The sequence below is a fragment of the Panthera pardus genome, unplaced genomic scaffold (genome assembly GCF_024362965.1).
Source record: "Panthera pardus isolate Hobbes unplaced genomic scaffold, ASM2436296v1 HiC_scaffold_2, whole genome shotgun sequence".
Taxonomy (NCBI): Eukaryota; Metazoa; Chordata; class Mammalia; order Carnivora; family Felidae; genus Panthera; species Panthera pardus.
The window spans coordinates 28,448,759-28,466,913 of record NW_026526765.1 but is presented as its reverse complement, the minus strand read 5'-3'; the positions used below and the strand labels follow the sequence as shown (position 1 = coordinate 28,466,913).

General features: G+C 37.6%; 1 protein-coding gene across 2 annotated transcripts in view; it reads right to left on the bottom strand.

Annotated features, from left to right (window-relative positions):
• Window positions 1–14,989, bottom strand: part of IL7R (interleukin 7 receptor) — a 28,711-nt gene extending 13,722 nt beyond the window's left edge. The window contains exons 1-2 of one of the 2 annotated variants that reach the window (XM_019450658.2): window positions 14,792–14,989; window positions 9,437–9,575 (exon numbers count right to left, since the gene is read on the bottom strand). In XM_019450658.2, the coding sequence (XP_019306203.1) occupies window positions 9,437–9,575; window positions 14,792–14,873 (221 nt within the window). In that variant the 5' untranslated portion in view covers window positions 14,874–14,989. The remainder of the gene's footprint in view (window positions 1–9,436; window positions 9,576–14,791) is intronic. The other variant, XM_053906922.1, reaches the window with a different exon arrangement.
• Window positions 14,990–18,155: the final 3,166 nt, after the last annotated feature.

Below are 18,155 nucleotides of genomic sequence, written 5' to 3'. Positions count from 1 at the left end.
TAGAAATAACTGAGCTGAGATTTTAGGTATTATCTCAAAAGAAAAGAGAATTTAAAGATTAATCCAGTCAAGTTAACTAACAGAGTTCAAATCAACAGTTGGCAGAGTAAGTTAACAGAATCCAGAAAACTTGTTGTCAATAATGTCTTTTCTATAGTCAAAAGCTACTACAAATGACTTAAGAAAAGAAAAATGAGACCCATAGTCAAGACAAAAAACAGTCAATGGAAACTGACCCTAATGTGACCAGATTTTAGAATTAGCAGAAAAAGACCTTAAAGCAGCTTTTGTAAATATGTTTAAGGGCTGAAAAAAGGATATGGTCATAATGATTCAATAGATACATAATGTTAGTGGTGAAATGGAAACTATAAAAGAAAACAAAATGAAAATGCTATAACTGACAAGTAAATCTAAAATCTTTAAAAATGTACTGAGTGTATTAGAAGGACTTAATAACAGATTGAAGATGGCAGAAGAAAGGGTTGTTGAACTTGAAGATAGATCAATAGAAATATTCAGTCTGAAAAAACAAAATCTCAGTGACCTGTAGGATGATATCAAGACTATTAATAGAAGAACACTTCCTCAACCTGAAACAGGAAATTTAGGAAGAGTCTACAATTAACATCATACTTAATGGTGAAATTTTGAACATTTTCCCCTAAGATACAGACAAAACAGGAATATGCACTTTCACCATTTTTACTCAAATGGTTCTATGCATTTGAGTAATTGAGGTAGAACATTTGAGGTTCTAGGCAGTGTGTAAAACAGGACAAACAAGCAAACAAAAACATATCCAGGTTGTAAAGGAAGAGAAAAAAAGCCTTTCTTTATTAGTGGACAACATTATATAGACTCTCCAACAAAACTACAGGAACTAGTAAGTTGAATTCATCAAAGTAAGAATATAAAGGACAATTATATTTCTACAGACTAGTATCAAACAATTAGAAAATAAATTTTAAAACCAACAGCTCCATTTATGACACCAATGAAAACATAAAATGCTTAGAGATAAAATTAATAAAGGATGTTCAAGGCCTTTGAAATAGAAATTATAAAACATTCCTCAGAGCTATTAAAGGAGATCTAAATAAATAAGACATACATTCATGGATTAGCAAATTTAGTAGTAAGAATGTGGGAATATCCCCTAACTTGGTGTATGTAATATTAATCAAAATCTCAGCAGGATTTAAAAAAAAAATTGACAAGCTGATTCTAAAATTTATGTGGAAATACAAAAAACTCAGAAAAGCCAAAATCACACTGAAAAAGTAGAACAAATATGTAAGATTCAGAGCAGTTGGTTTCAAATTTACTATAAAGCTATGATAATTGGGCAGTCTTAGCACTGGTGTAAGAATAAATAAAAGGATCAATAGAAAGTATAAAGAGTTCAGAAATAGGCTCACACATAGAAGGTTAACTGATTTTCAATACAAGTACTCTATCAATTCAATGGGAAATAGAAAATCATTTCAGCAAATTGTCCTGGAACAAGTAAACAAATGTAGGGAAAATATGACCCTTAATCTCATGCAAAATTAATTAGATATGGATTATAGACCTAAATGTAAAGGCTCAAACTACAAAATATCTAGAAGAAAACATAAGAAAATATGTTTTTGACTTTACGAGGGGACAAAGGGAGTAATGACACACAAAACATTGAAACATAAAAGAGGGGAAAAAAAAGCGTGCCTGGGTGGCTCAGTGGGTTAAGCGTTGTACTCTCGGTTTTGGCTCAGGTCATGATCTCATGGTTCTTGGGTTTGAGCGCTGGGTGGGGCTCTTTACTTGCTTTTGGCTCAGGTCATGCTCTCACAGTTCTTGGGTTTGAGGCTGGGCGGGGCTCTTTACTAACAGCCTGCTTGGGATTCTTTCTCTCCCTCTCTCTCTGCCCCTCCCATGCTTGTCCACAGACATAAGTTCATGCACACACACGCATGTGCTCTCCTTCTCTCTGTCTCTCTCATTCTCTCTCAATAAAAAAACAAACAAACAAACAAACTTAAGGGACACCTGAGTGGCTCAGTGGGTTAAGCCTTGGACTTCAGCTCAGGTCATGACCTCACAGTTCATGAGTTTGAGCCCCAAGTCAGACTTCTGTACTGAAAGCATGAAGCCTTGAGTCTGCTTCAGATTTCTGTGTCTTCCTCTCTCTCTTTGCCCTTCCCCAGCTCACAATTTCTCTATCAAAAATAAATAAACTTAAAAAAAATCTGCTGCACCTTTACAAGAAAAAAAAGACATTGGACTTTCATCAAAATGAAAACTTTCTGCCTATTAAAGTACACCTTAAGAAAATGAAATGGCAAGCTACACACTGGCAGAAAATAGTTGTAATGAAGATATCCGACAAAGGAATTGTATCCAGAACATATAAAGAATTCATACTCATCAACAATAAAAGGATAAATAATTGGGTGAAAAGGACAAAAGGCTTTAACAGGCACTTGCTACAAGAAGACATGCAAATGGCCAGCAAGTATGCAAAATGATGGTCGACATGATTTGTTACTTGGAATACATAAATAAAAATCACAAGGTACTATTTCAAAGCCAAATGTTGGAGATGACTTTAGCTCTCACACTCTGTTGGTGGGAGAGTAGAATGGTATAACCACTTTGGAAAACTGCTGGATAGTTTCTTACAGTTAAATACACACCGAGCCTATGATATAGTAATTCCACGTTGAGGTTTTTACTGCAGAGAAATGAACAAACTAATTTGTACAAAAATTTTAACAGAGACTTAAAAATTAATAGTCTCAAATTTGGAAAGAAAAAAACCTCGAATATCCATGTAAAGGAGAAAGGATTACAAATTTGTGATATATTCATTCAGTGGAATGAAAACTCAGCAATTGAAAAGATGAGATCTGAAACATGCATCAATGTGGATAAATCTCAAAAAGAAAAGAGTAAACAGTGTGTTACTCCACTTATAAGAAGTATTGGAAACTGGCAAACCCAAAGGGTGATGGATTATTCACAGGGGATGTGTGGCTAGAAGGGGACAGAAGGGTAAAAGAAATGTTTTGTATGAAAGAAAGAATGAAAAGTATGTACACCTATTGCAACAATAATTAAACAATGCAAAATAAAAATAAAAGTACTCATTTCTCTTTCTTTTCCAATCGTCAATTTAATTTCCATCTCCTGTGATAAACATGATTACCAATTTGTTTTCCTATATGCTCTTCCAGCCAAATAGTCCTGAAAAGAGGGATAGCTGGCTCAAATTGGAAGTGGGGATTGTAGCAAGAAAAAAAAAAAGAAAAAAAAAAGAAAATGAGTTTGCTTACATGAAAAGAATTCTTTTCATTAACCAGATATTTTTAAAAATATCACAGGGAATATATTCTAAAAATGTCCTTTGCTACCTACGGTACAGAATGTGTTGGTTTTCTTTGGTAAATTAGATGTGCGTACACTTTCCTCAACATGTGCTCAAGTGAGCCCTTTCCAGGATTGTTGCTGGATTCTGAGCAGAAAGAACTTGTCTGTGTGGCTTGGGGTGAGGTGGGTGTGGGGTTAAAATCTGAGGAGGATGGCTCGGCTGTAGGTGCACAATCTCCCTGTTCTAGGCTGCTGTGGTCTTTGAGTGACTACTTACATTCCTGTATTCAAACAAAGACAGAGATGGGTCAAGAAATTTTAAGTTTATTAATTGGCTAAATATATTTACTATTTGTGGAACATCCCTTAAAATTGCCACCTTCCCCCAATTATAGTTTTTTTGTTAACTGTTAATCTTTCAGGGTATGCAGCTGTGTGGCTTTAAATGTGTGTGTGTGTGTGTGTGTGTGTATGTGTGTGCACGTGAGTGTGTTGGAGTTTCTAGTGAGTGTGTCCCTCATTGGGCTAACTGGGTTTTCCCCCTTGGAGTAGAGTAAATATTAAAAGCAAATTTTTAAGTTGGGCCAGATGGATACCAGGGAACAAACTTGGGAGGAATGTCATATGGACAGTTCTGAAGATAGCCTACATTTCATAATTTGATAAAGATAGAGGGGGAGAATTAGAGCATGATCCCATTTCTGAATTTTGGTAAACATATGATGTGGAGAAATTAGAAAGCCAATGCCTTTTAGTTCAGTCAATGAGTTTGCAATATATTTTTAAGTGAAGCATAGTACAATATTCAATTATAAATCCTTAACAGGTAGCAAGTTTTTCGTCTTGTTAGAAGTTTAAAAAGAACCTAAAATGGCATTCTTGGTTTTTTCCCACTTTTTGGAAAATAAGATAAATGAGCAAAAAAAAAAGTAAATAAATAAAGGATCACCCTTTGGCTGACTTTTGAGCTTGGGCCTCCTTTTAAGGGGTCTGAATTCCAGGAGCCACCCTATGTGGAGGGGAAGCCATGTTTGTTGCTAAGAAGAACCTATGGCCTGGAATAGACAATCTTCTTTGTGCCAATGACACTGGCTTCAGGCAAATGGAAGAAACTTAGTGTATTCCCCATGAGTTCAACTCAATTCAATGTAATTCATTTCAACTCACTTACCTAATTTGAAACAATTTCCTTGGTTGCTAAATATGTATTGTTAAGGTTAGACGTATTCTAGAATGACACTGTCCAACACAATAACCACCTCCCAATATGTGGTTATTGAACACTTGAAATATCACATGTGATGTGCTCTAACTATAAAATATACAACAGATTTTGAAGATGCAAAAAGTAATGTAAAATATTTCATTAATGTTTGTGTTTATATTGATTACATGTTGAAGTGATAATATCTTGGATATAGTATATTAAAGTGTATTGTTAAATCAGATATATTAAATTAAATTAATGTCACCTATTTATATTTTATTTCTTAAAATGTTGCTACTAGAAAACTTAGAATTATATATGTGGCTCACACATTTATGGATCACACTATATTTCTGTTGGAAATACCCAAAATTCTAGGGTATTTTGGGGGCAGAAAAAAGCACCACAAGTATCCAATGTTAAAATTAAACACAGAGACCGCACTTGAAAATTCCCTGAGCAGACAAAACAAGTTCGTCATATATGCAAATATTATTTTAGCTTGCTTTACAAGACAAGCAAGATTAACTTAACCTGGGTCACTTCTTGTTTGTGCCTCTGAAAATCATAAGCAAAACTTAAACCATTTGCCAAAATTGATATGAGGTAACCACCAACCAATTTCCTTTTGGTTAAGAAAATTCTAATATTATAGTCAATCATTGTAAAGAATAGACACTCATTGTCTTTACACTATATAAATTGCTTTATAACAATATACCTCTGAGCCTCATTCTATATTTTAGTTTGAGCACAGCTGGTTTGCAAACTTTTTGGTACGTGCTCAATAAACTTTTAGAAATTACTATTTCAGTGATTTACTGGCTTTACTTCTGGGGTGGCTTTTTTTCATGTACTTTTGACCCCAGTAGTACTATAGGCCAACAAATTTGGGCCTATACGACCTTCCCAGAGGGCATCAACAGTAATCCACTCACACAAACCCTCTTGTTCTGAAAAGAGGGAGAGACTCCTGGGGAGACCATAGTGCCTACTTCTTCAATTTAGCTCCAGCTTCCTAAATCTCTTTCAATCTTGTCTGGTTTAGCTTGATAAATGCATTTCTCCTGATGGGGCAGACAGATATCTACATGGAAACATTAAAAAACAGAAACAAAAACTGTAGTCTTTTTTCCTCATTTGGCCTCTAAAGATAGACTCTATCTCAAAAATATTTAGCAACTTTGAAAGTTAGCATGGTTTCCTGGAAAAGGACTAATTGCTAGGCAGATATTGCTAGGTAACTCTACAATATGAGATAAATTTGGCAGGGTGCCTGTGACATTGGTGGTAAATCATAGAAACTAAAAATGACATATAGGAAGTGCTATCTGTAGGTGGCACATGGAGGTGACTGTGATGCTCCCAAGAATGTGGAAACAAACAAAAAAATCAGTTGCCTTCGAGAGCTGACTATGGACCTTATATAAGCACCTAGAAAGCAGGGTCCCAAAGTCAAGTGCCCACAGTGTCTACGAAAGTAACATAAATGCGAAAAGTGGGCTTACGTTCAGGGCTGAGATTTAATTGTTCATCCACAGAAGCAGCAGGAATTCTGTTCAGGCCCTTTTGCTGGATGGGCCTGCTATTATCAAATCTGATTTTTAAAGAGATACCTAGATGTTTAAGTGCTGGTAGCTAGTCTTAAAACATTAAGCACTTTGAGATCTGAACCAAATAACTGTAAACTTTAAAAAATTTTTTTAAATATTTATTTATTTTTGAGAGACAGAGAGAGACAGAGCATGAGCAGCAGAGGGGCAGAGAGAGAGGGAGACACAGAATCTGAAGCAGGCTCTAGGCTCCGAGCTGTCAGTAGAGAGCCCAACGTGGGGCTCGAACTCAGAAACTGTGAGATCATGACCTGAGCCGACGTCAGATGTTTAACTGACTGAGCCACCCAGGTGCCCCAACTAACTCTAGTCATAAAACCAACAAATAAATTTCCTTTGTTTTGCTTCTATATTTACTGAACAACCTTTTGATCTCATTTTAAATAAAAATCAATCTACATTGAGAATTAAGTACTATTTACAGGTATTGACCATATGCCAACCACCCCAATACAATGTGGTTGTTATGATCAGAGAGCTTAAGTAGCAACTCCTTGGTCACAGAGCCCCTTAAGTGTTACTATGGGGATTCTAACTTAGCTGCTTGCTTTTAGTGCCTCTGTTGTGTTATTCCAGGTACCTGAGAGGTGGTTAAGTTTCTGGTGAATAAAAAATTTTCAGATCCCTCAGTAAGAGTGGATTTATATTGACATATACTCCATTGGTCCACTCTGTTCCTCTTCTCCCCAAACACCCACTCCTATTGGTCCTGAGCCCAGTGTGAATATTTGGGTATCTACAATAATTGTATCTATCAGTGTGAAATCTTCAATTGGCATATTGGTAATATAACTCTGTGATTTTGGCTAATCCAAGTCCATTCCTGGGAAATGGATCCTCTCATTGAACACCAAGTAATTTGGTTTCTAACCCTGGGAGACTGGTGACCAGATCAGGCAGGTGGTAAACTCTTCTAGGAATATGCCCCTAACAAGCCTGCTGGGAAACAGCATCTGGTTTCTGTCAACAATTCCACCTGTGAAAAGACTTCAGAAGAAAGTACATTTTTCAATGATTTCCAATTTCTTCTTTATAAACATGTTAAAGGAACAGAAAGCTCCAATGAAACTAGTTACATTGGCAAAGCAACCTAGCCTTGTAGGCAAATACAGCACTCCAAGTGACTTTGACTTGAGAAACAATGTTCCTCCTGGGATTAGGAGTTGCATGAAAGTCCCCCTCAAAGTGTGGATACCTTCACAAACACAGATGCTCTCCAGAAGCACCTTAACCTCCTCATACTTAGTGTTTCACACTGAAAACATGTCTTAAGACAATCCCTTTCCAACCAAAATACATAAATCCAATTGCAAACCCCCAATGGATGCTGCAGATAGATTATAATATGACAGAAGTAATCAAAAGACTTGCAAAAGGAAGTGGGCAAGTTTGTTCAAGTGGTCAAGGAAGTGGTGTGAGTGAAAGTGGACAGAAAGGTCAGCCTCAGCCTCCTGAGGAGAAACTATACGAACACTGCTGTCCACCAAATAGCGTGGTGGAGAACCCAAAGTCACATAACTGTTGGAGGGGATTTTGTCCATAAAAAGGAGCACATGGCTGGTATAAGCTGTTTGCCTGTTTTAGTGTAGTTTAGTTGCAGTATAGATTCTGGACATCGTAGATTCCTATTCTCCTGACAGATTTTATTCCTGGAAAGTGTGTTATAGAAGTGAACCAAGAAGCAGGCTGAGAACACACAATGGAATTCAAGTCCAAGATTGTGTTCTCGAATGACTGCATCAGGAAGCATTGCATGAGCACATTCAGGAAGCTCCTGTAATTTAATGTAAGGCATGGAATTTAGGGCTTGTCTAGACCATATATTAGGGGGATTGGTGAGAGTCTACTGAATTTAAGAAGCCCTCTTTTACTACTAGTGGGTCTTGACTCCCTTTTCTTGGTAAGAACCTACTTAGGGCATTTGATATGAATTTGGAGATAGCCCTAAGTTAGAATTTCATGTTGGAGTATCTTTTTCAAGTCATCAGAGACAGTAACCCAAAGCAATGAGATGGTTTATGGAGGGAGAAGAAAACTCTCTGAGTTTTTCACCAAACTTTCAAACCAGAGAGAGACTTACTTTTTTTCTTTGCCTTTTCCCTGAGGCCTTATGAAAACAAGAGCCAGATTATTCATGCTTATTTTTGGAAAACTGATACTAAGGGTACCATCTAGAGTCAAACTGTGCCAAGAAGGTGGAAGTTAGGTCTGTATTCATAGATTTTTTTATTTTAATGCCTCTTTCCCAATAATTATATAATGGATATGTCTTCCAATTAAATTATTATTTTTTTAAGTTTATTTATTTAGAGAGAGAAAGAGAGAGAGAGAGAGAGAGAGAGACAGAGACAGAAAGGAGCAGACAGGGAAGGAGAGAGAAAATCCCAAGCAGGCCCTATGCTGGCAGCGCAGAGCCCTGTGTGCAGCTCGAACTCACAAACCATGAGATCCTAACCTCAGCCAAAATGGAGAGTTGGATGCTCAACCAACTTAGCCACCCAGGCACCCCTTTAATTCAATTATTAAAGTATTACATTATTTATTTATCCAAACCTCCCTATGAATTTGTACAACTCATTTAACAGGCGAAGAACTTGAGGCCTACATGAGTTCCATAGCTTGCTTTAGGTTGAAAAGCTAAGACGGTGCTGGTATTGGGATTAGAAAACAGGCAACAGCCCTCCAGAGTGCAGCAAGACACTAGATTGTCTCAGGCAGATAAATTTTGGGGGAGGAGTGTTCTAAGAAAGCAAGATTTAAAGTCTGCTATGAAGGGGGCGCCTGGGTGAATCAGTTGGTTAAGTGTCCGACTTCGGCTCAGGTCATGATCTCATGGTCTGTGAATTCAAGCCCCGCGTCGGGCTCTGTGCTGACATCTCAGAGCCTGGAGCCTGTTTTGGATTCTGTATCTCCCCCCTCTCTCTCTGCCCCTCCCCTGCTTGTGCTCTGTCTCTCTTGCTCTCAAAACTAAATAAAATATTAAAAAAAAATAAATGCTAAAGTCTGCTATGAAGTCAGGAGGGTTGGGAGATCTCCAAGTTCCATACCATCAGCTTGCTGTACCAGCAAGGACTGACTGACAGGAGAACCTATGAAAGTATCTTTGCTGGAGTATTTTGGTGAAGAACAAGGAGTTTCAGGAAGTTTTTGGAATTCATTCGATTTTAGTACTTGACAATTATGCTCCATACTCTTTCCTTTGCTGCTTAGTACATGAAAAGAGAGACAGGATTTCCAGGCACCTGTAGGAGCCAATATTCCTCACCATATTTCAAATTCCAGATTGGTGCTATTGACATCTGTGTCGTCAAAAGTACAGGTCAGCAAGTGCTGGGATCCATCCACTTCCAACTGACTGTAACACGAGAATGGATAGTCATCCAGTTCGGCATCATCAAAGTCTCCTGGGGAGGAACAAACCTGTAGCTGTTAATGGGGCAAATAAGTGCATCCTTTTGAAATCTGGAGTGACCTTAATGAAATGGCAGCCTTTGGGGGCAGACATGAGGGAGCTGTTATAAGTTTATCTCAAGAAGAAAAGCCCAAGGCAAAAGACAGAAAAACCAAAACCAAAGCAGAAAAGATCCCAAATCCAAACCAAAATAAAACCTAAAGAGCACAGATTTTTCTAGAAGAAAAAAAATCATAAAAATTAATAAATAACTTCCAAATATTCATTTTTAAATACATTATACTCTTTTTCTTTTTAAAAAATGTTTATTTATTTCTGAGAGAGAGAGAGAGAGAGAGAGAGAGAGAAAGGGAGACACAGAATCGGAAGCAGACTCCAGGCTCCAAGCTGTCAACGCAGGGCCCAATGCCGGGCTGGAACCCATGAATCGTGAGATCATGATGTAAGCCAAAATGGAGAGTTGGACACTCAACACACTGAGCCACCCAAGTGCTCCTATCTCCAAATATTTCTAAATACCTCTGACACTGGGTTAGTGCATTAGAGATCTAGAATAAAATACTAAACATACACTTTCTTTTTTACACTATAATTTCTTCTGTTAATTAGTGAATTTCAAATAAGAGATACGCTATCTCTATTATTCAAATGCTACCTAGCCTTTAACTTTATTACTAATCTTCATTTATTTCCTCCCAAGTATTTTTTTAATGAAGGAAGATGAGAGCTATCATACAGTCAGAAGTTCACTTTTTTAAGGGATAGATTTCCCTTACCTGAATAGGAATTCCAACTAAAAGTACAATTGATTATCTCCATTGTGTGAATATTTATTTAAAGCAATTTGTCTTAAGCTACTAAGGCAAATGTGATTAGATTAGATCTGCTGGGACTCAGATCTGGTGGACTTTCCCACAAATCCTATAGGTATTACTTCAGTGCTTATAGATCCTTCTTCTATAGATACTGTATCTTAAGATATTATCAGAATTCTGAAAGTATGTAGTGAGCCAGAATCTTTTGTCAGTCACTTTTGGTAAGTACAGTTTTTCATAGATTGTATTCGATTTTTTAAACTGGGTTGAGGTCCTTAAGATTCCATAGACATTCTGTATCTATATTTCATAATATTTAATAGAAAAAAACGTATCAGCAAATATACTTGGACTGAGACCTGAGAAAATCCAGAGTAACTGAAGTCATTCTCAGAGTAATCAAGTGTGAGCTTATGATGGCTTCTAGGTCCATTGTTACTAAAAATCACTTTGGCCCATCAATACTAGAAATTAGAAGCTTCTAGAGCTTCAAATAGGATACAGAATATACTAAAATCAAACCCGTTGAGTGTCCTGAAGGTCCTTTTTACTTAAATTACCAAGTAGTTCTGTGGGAAAATTAGTAAAGCTGGTTGTGAGTGGAGTGGACCAACTAGATGAGTGACAGGTTGGTTCAGTCAAAGCCACACATCTTGAAAGACTACATCAAGATAAAAAGCTGTGGGTGCTGCTCTATCTGACCGTTCCTAGAATCCATAGGCTTACAATTTGCCACAAGCAAAGATTCCTTATGTAATTTCAGTAGGGTATAGACCCCTTCCTGATGACAGTCAGGTTTTTGTTTGTTTGTTGAGAGAGAGAGAGAGAGAGAGAGAGAGAGACAGAGAGACAGAGAGACAGAGAATCTTAAGCAGGTTCCATGCTTTGCACAGAGCCTGCCATGGGGCTTGATCTCATGACCATGAGATCATGACCTGAGCTAAAATCAAAAGTCAGACGATCAACTGACTGAACTACCCAGGTGCTCCCTGATGACAGTTTTAAATAATGAGGGGCAACCCACTATTTAGGGCTCACACTCTAAACCATGTTCATTCCCAATCTGATAGTATTAAAACCTCGTCTCCTAAAACCTTTTCTCAGTGGAACAGTGGTGGTTGTAGCCTGCCTTTACACAGCAGTCCTCACTCTGTTTTGAGGTTTTCTCTTCTTCAAATCTTCCACCAATCCTGTACAACAGAACCTACATTACTATTTGGATTCATACTTCTGTGGATCAGCTTTGTGTCCAAAATTCTTCAATATACAATATAATACAATATACAAGATAAACCGGAGAGCATAGACTAGCAGATGCTGAGCACCAGCAGAACGAGGCATTCCTACCACCCTTAGCCATCCAGTCTGGTGAAGTGTGTCTGATGTATATGCTTATACAATATACAAAACACTAGTCATACAATTAAAGTGGCTATGTTTTGAGAAACAGCTTACTGGCTCTTTAGGAGATGTTACTGGGCAAAATTGCTTTGTAACCAAGAAAAATTCCCCTCAACAACTTGCAAATTGCATGGCATTTTACAAAGAGAATGTTCTACCTGATCTAAGCTGAAAAATTCTTTTTTTATTTTATTTATTTATTTTATTTATTTTTTATTTTTTAATATATGAAATTTACTGTCAAATTGGTTTCCATACAACACCCAGTGCTCATCCCAAAAGGTGCCCTCCTCAATACCCATCACCCACCCTGCCCTCCCTCCCACCCCCCATCAACCCTCAGTTTGTTCTCAGTTTTTAACAGTCTCTAATGCTTTGGCTCTCTCCCACTCTAACCTCTTTTTTTTTTTTTTCCTTCCCCTCCCCCATGGGTTTCTGTTATGTTTCTCAGGATCCACATAAGAGTGAAACCATATGGTATCTGTCTTTCTCTGTATGGCTTATTTCACTTAGCATCACACTCTCCAGTTCCATCCATGTTGCTACAAAAGGCCATATTTCATTTTTTCTCATTGCCACGTAGTATTCCATTGTGTATATAAACCACAATTTCTTTATCCATTCATCAGTTGATGGACATTTAGGCTCTTTCCATAATTTGGCTATTGTTGAGAGTGCCGCTATAAACATTGGGGTACAGGTGCCCCTATGCATCAGTACTCCTGTATCCCTTGGATAAATTCCTAGCAGTGCTATTGCTGGGTCATAGGGTAGGTCTATTTTTAATTTTCTGAGGAACCTCCACACTGCTTTCCAGAGCGGCTGCACCAATTTGCATTCCCACCAACAGTTAAGCTGAAAAATTCTTAGAGTATTATACACAGTGGTTAAAACCTCCAACACCAGAGCTGGACAGATGTGGGTTTAAATTCTTCCTATTTTACTTTGTAACTGTGGTCCCTGTCAGGTTACTCAACCTCTCTACACCTCAGTGTTTTGATATGGAAATTCACATTATATGAGAAATCATTGAACAAATATATGCAAAGAGTTAGCTTAGAACATAGTAAGCACCTTGGGGCGCCTGGGTGGCTCAGTTGGTTAAGCATCTGACTTCAGCTCAGGTCATGATCTTGTGGTTTGTGAGTTCGAGCCCTGCATCAGGGCTGCATCCAGCAGCCTGGAGCCTGCTTCAGATTCTGTGTCTCTCTCTCTCTCTGCCCTTCCCCCACTCTCACTCTGTCTCTGTCTCTGAACAATAAATAAACGTTAAAAAAAAAAAAAAAACATAGTAAGCACCGAATAAGGGTTAGCTATGATTATTATCATTTTTCTGTTTTTGAGAAATAAGTAATGAAACGGTAACACAAGAATTCTAATTCTAAGAATCTACATGAAACCTTTGGGGATCCTTTGAAAGAGTTCTATGTCAAAGGTATTATTGCTATGATTTTGAAATTACATAGAAATTTTTAACAGTGAGTTAACTTACTATTCTTTCAATACTATCTAAGCATATTTGTCTATAAAAATTTAGTTTTTTTAAATATGCATTATTGACAAGGCCGTGTGGTCTGGAAGTCTTCCTGTTGAAAGGAATTAGTTGATCAAAAACATACATGGTTTGGATTATTAAAAGATATCCCTTTCTTCTCTTTATCATCCTTATGGTTATCAACAAACTAATCCTTCAACAAAGAGCAGTGGATTATTATACACACCAAACTGAAAAGTATTTTGAGGTGATCAATGTGGATGGGTGGTTATAGATATCCTAAATAAAACTGAAATTTGAAAAGTTGAAGTGAAACTCAGCTTTCAGTTAGAATTCTTATTTCTTTTTTTTAAAAAGTATGGCCATCAGGGAGAAATAGAAGGAAAATATTATACTCCAAAGAGTAAGAATTAGGTGTTACCTGCCAAGCAGCTATCTGTGCAAACATAAGGGGACATGTACCAAGGAATTATGATCATCCCCACAAAGTGATTCATATATGGTCACACTGAAAAATGTCAGCTTTCTGACAATTCCCTCAGTGAAAATATTCTAGGGATTTCCACCCTTAGTAATTACACGACTTAACATATCTAAGCTGAATCATTAAGCTGATGTCTTTGGTATCTTCGATAGGAAAATACTTTTCAACTCTTAGAGCCAAAGAGCTTAATTATCGGGAACAAATGGGTTGTTCAAATTCCCAGGTGGCTCCTCTTGTTGCCATTTTGTCTTTGTTTACAGTTGTGTTGTCATTATGACCTAGTTCCTAAGTAGATAGCATTGGTTTGTAGGTGCTAAGTATTTCAAGGATCCCAAAGGGAATTACTATATGATGATAAATGTGTTGATATGAAGGCAATTAAATATATTTTTAGGAGACAACTAATACAGATCTTTCTCTGTTCAATTATTCACTAAGTAAGAATCTCACATAAATATCAAAACTGAAGTATTTTGAAGGAATTTTCAAATATTCAATTCAAATATTGAATGTTTACTACGTTCTAGACACTTTTAGGTGCTGGCGATATGGTGATGGTAAGTGCAGACAAAGCTGTTGTTTCTGGAAACTATTTTATCATGAGAGTTATGCTTTTGGAACCTCTTAAAAAACTAAACAAAATAAATCTAGTTTGATTTTTTTAACAAGGTAAAATTACCTTGGAGATTCTCCAACAAGCACAACCATTGCACCTATATGGGTATTCCTTTTGTAAGAGTAGAAACATTGACCAACATTTAAGATCCACATTTATAGAGTTAAATGCATTCTTTCTAGACAATTCTAAGACTTTATACCACCCACAGTATTGTTTCCTGGCCTCCTGTCCCCGTGGTTAGAACTTACAAATGACAGAAAAATGACAGAATATATGGTAATTCTCCAACTCCATTCCAACCCAGTGTCCAGATCAGGTCTTTGGGGATCTAAGTAACCCGAAGCATATGCTAGAGATAACCTGAAATCCTAAAGAAAAGTTAGAAATGACTCACCATTCTGTGCATAGCCACTTTCTCCAGAAACGACTTGAAGTAAATAGAAAACCATACCAAAAGCTGTACCTAGAATCATCATTCTGAGAGAGAGAGAAAGAGAGGAGAGGGGAGGTGTGTGAGCCTGTGTGTAGGAATGAATGAGAGACAGAACACCAGTGAGAGAGAGAGAGAGAGGCACCAATCTACAGCTTTAGCACTTTATACTTATTTAACCACAGACAGGGGGAAGTATAAACACAGCAAAAAAGAAGGCAAGTGCCAGAAACAGGAAGTCTGAGTAAAAGTATTGCTGTTGTAAGCAGAGGTAGAGGAAATGAAGGGATAGAGCATTTGAATTATTGTACCTCTTTGGTATTCCTGTAAGTCCCCAAACTTATTGTGCTTATTCCAGAATAAGGTAGTACATTCAAATATAGTCCAAGATACCTGAGACTCTAGAGTGTGAATAAGGCTCAGTTCAAAAAATAATCACAAAACAAAACTGTAAACTTACAGAGCTAATCAATTGATTGGGGTAAGTTTTGCTTTAAGGAAAGATTCTGCACTTTATTAAGTACTTTATTGCAGATTATTTTAAAATAGATCATCTCCAATTTCTGAACATATACACTAGAGAATTTCGCAAGAACAGCAAATGTTCATTTTGTTTTCTGTGTATCCCTAATACTTATACTTCACTGATCAAAGTAGGCATTCAAGAATTATTTATTTAGTTTAGAAGTTGGCAAACTACGGCCAAAGGGCAAAATTTGGCCCACCACCTATTTTTGCAAATAAAGTTTTATTGAAACACGGTTGCTTTTGTGCTACAGCAGCAGAGCTGAGGACTTGCGGCAGAAACTGTATGGCACACAAACCGTAAAATCTTTACTCTCTGGTCCTTCACAGAAAAAAACTGTCGATCCCTTGTTTAATAGATAAACAGTTATTTTCTCAATGTATTTTTAATAGGATTCTATTTCTGACAATCTGATTTCCACACATTCAGGAACATGTGGCATTTGCAAACCAAACTAGTACATACAATATATATAAGGGGCAGAAGCCTGAGACAATGACAAAGATAATTCAGTCTCTCTCTAAACTTGTGTGTCAATCAAAACTATTCCCAACACGGCCTCAGGGTTAAAGTAGTGACACTTGTGAAACCTAACTGACTTCCCCGGAATTGTTGGATCTTTTTCTTTAAACTGCTATTAGTATTCAAATGACGGTTCGTAGCAATCATTGTTATCAACAGGCAGAGGAAGCCTTCTGGAAGACAGAGGTCTGCTCAGGTCTTCCACTGGCTAATCACCTGGATTCAAACTAGGAAACACCACTCGCCTCTCTTTTAGAAAAAAGCCACAAGACTGCAATTATTAGGTGATGAGTACCGAAATGATGAGTAGGCAGTGCGTACTTAACTGTTTGATTCATAGATATTGGGTAGAATTGGCCCTACAGGACTATAAAAATGGCTAAATTAGCAAAGATGAGCAACACCCTCCCGTGCATAAAACAGAGAGTCTTTGAAAGCTGCATGAGTTCACTTAACTCACCATTACAGTTATTGTGACAATCTCATAAAATAAGAAAAGAAGTAAGGCATCTGTACCAGTCTCTAGAAGCCTGTCTTCAGTGTTGAGGCAGATCCAGTGATAGAGATGGGATGTCCTGTTCAGAAGATCACACTCTGGACTGCAAACTCAAGGGATATTTCTCTGCAAGAAGCCGACTGAATGGGCATAATCTATATCCTCCATCTGCTAAGGCCTACTTTTGGCATTTTCAAACATATTTCAAGCCAAATAAAGAGTGACAATTTTGTGCATCAGATAATAATTTCTGCCCTCATTTCTAATCTTGTCTAGAAAGCTTGGTTAGAAAATCATGAGTCTGACTCACAACAATTGGTATATTTTGTGCATTGAGCTGAATATCCTTTCAAGAAAGATACAATTATAAATTCTCATAAGCTAAATAAGTGTTAGAGGAGGAACCATGAATTATATATATATCCACCAACCCAGGTGTCATGAATTGTTCAGATTTTCACTCTATGGGTGAGTAATTGAGTCGTGTCTCTTTAAATTCTCTTGTTTATCATTTAAGTGGACTATCATTTTGATTGTATCTCTTTCCTTTAGTTGTGAAGATGTAAAAGAACAAAGCCAAGACACAATATTTTGGTACAGCATGTGCTAGTTTGCTCAGGGGATTTCCACTGGTGTACTTACTCTTTTTGGGTGGGGCAGGAGATGCTGAAGGACCTAGAGAGAAACCTAGATATAGCGTGGGGAGCTCAAAGAAACGTGAAGGCTTATTAGTCAGTCCTTCTAGAGATTCTTGGGGAACAATGGTGCTTTCTCTGTTTTCTTCACCAGTCTTGCTAGTCTTTTGAAACTTAGGAAGGCTGAGGAAGAACTGCCTTGCTCCACCCATTCCCCCAAATGAGAGACATTCACCTTGTTGCTTTGTCATTATTGTCCCTGAGAGAAGTGGAGAGCTAAGAAAAGCAGATCAGGAAAGATGCTCAGGGCACCAGAGCCTCCAGCTGAGAAGCCAGGATCCCAGCAGTGGACAGAGGACAAAGCAGATCCTTGGACACAGCAACCTGGTTGGAGCACACATCCTTCCCTCCTCTTTTCGCATCATTTCCTTTCATCACTATCTTCTCTCTTCCCTCTCTGCTACGTTGTCCTCCTATGATGTGGTGGATCATAGAAGAGGAAAGCCATTGTATTGTTTCTCATACACAAGCAGAATGCAATAACCTTGTAAGACTCCCAGATTCAGTTGGTCATAACTTTCCTTTCTTCCTTTGTGTGTGACACTGTGTGTGTGTGTGTGTGTGTGTGTGTGTGTGATCATTCAGACTATTTATTAAACAGAGAAAGCATAGAATGCTTTTCTTTCATTTTCCTACTGTAATAAGTTACATGCCCTTTGTGTATAATAGGTAGAGTCCTGAAGAACTCAGAGAACATATCTTTTAGCTAGATTTGGGATTCCAGGAAGGGGGGGGGGTGGCATTGGAAGAGTGTGTGCACCCTTTATTCGATTTTTGTTTTTTTGTTTTCTTGGTAGAAGTCCTCTCCCAGAAGTTCCAGGTTCCTCTCTTATTCCCAGTCAGTGAGGATGAAGATTTTCCTGGGCAAATTCAGGCTGAGAATCTTTACTACTAATCTTCATTATCTGGACTCATCTCTTAGGACCAGAAATTTCATTTCCATCCTTGACAGAAATTATAAATTTAGTGGGACAGGCACCAATGCGTTATCTCTTTCAGCACCCTTGGGAAACAAACTGTTTCAAGGGCAAAAGCACTTCTCAGAGTCAGTTTTTATATGAAGCTTATAAAACAGCCATTAACATTGAG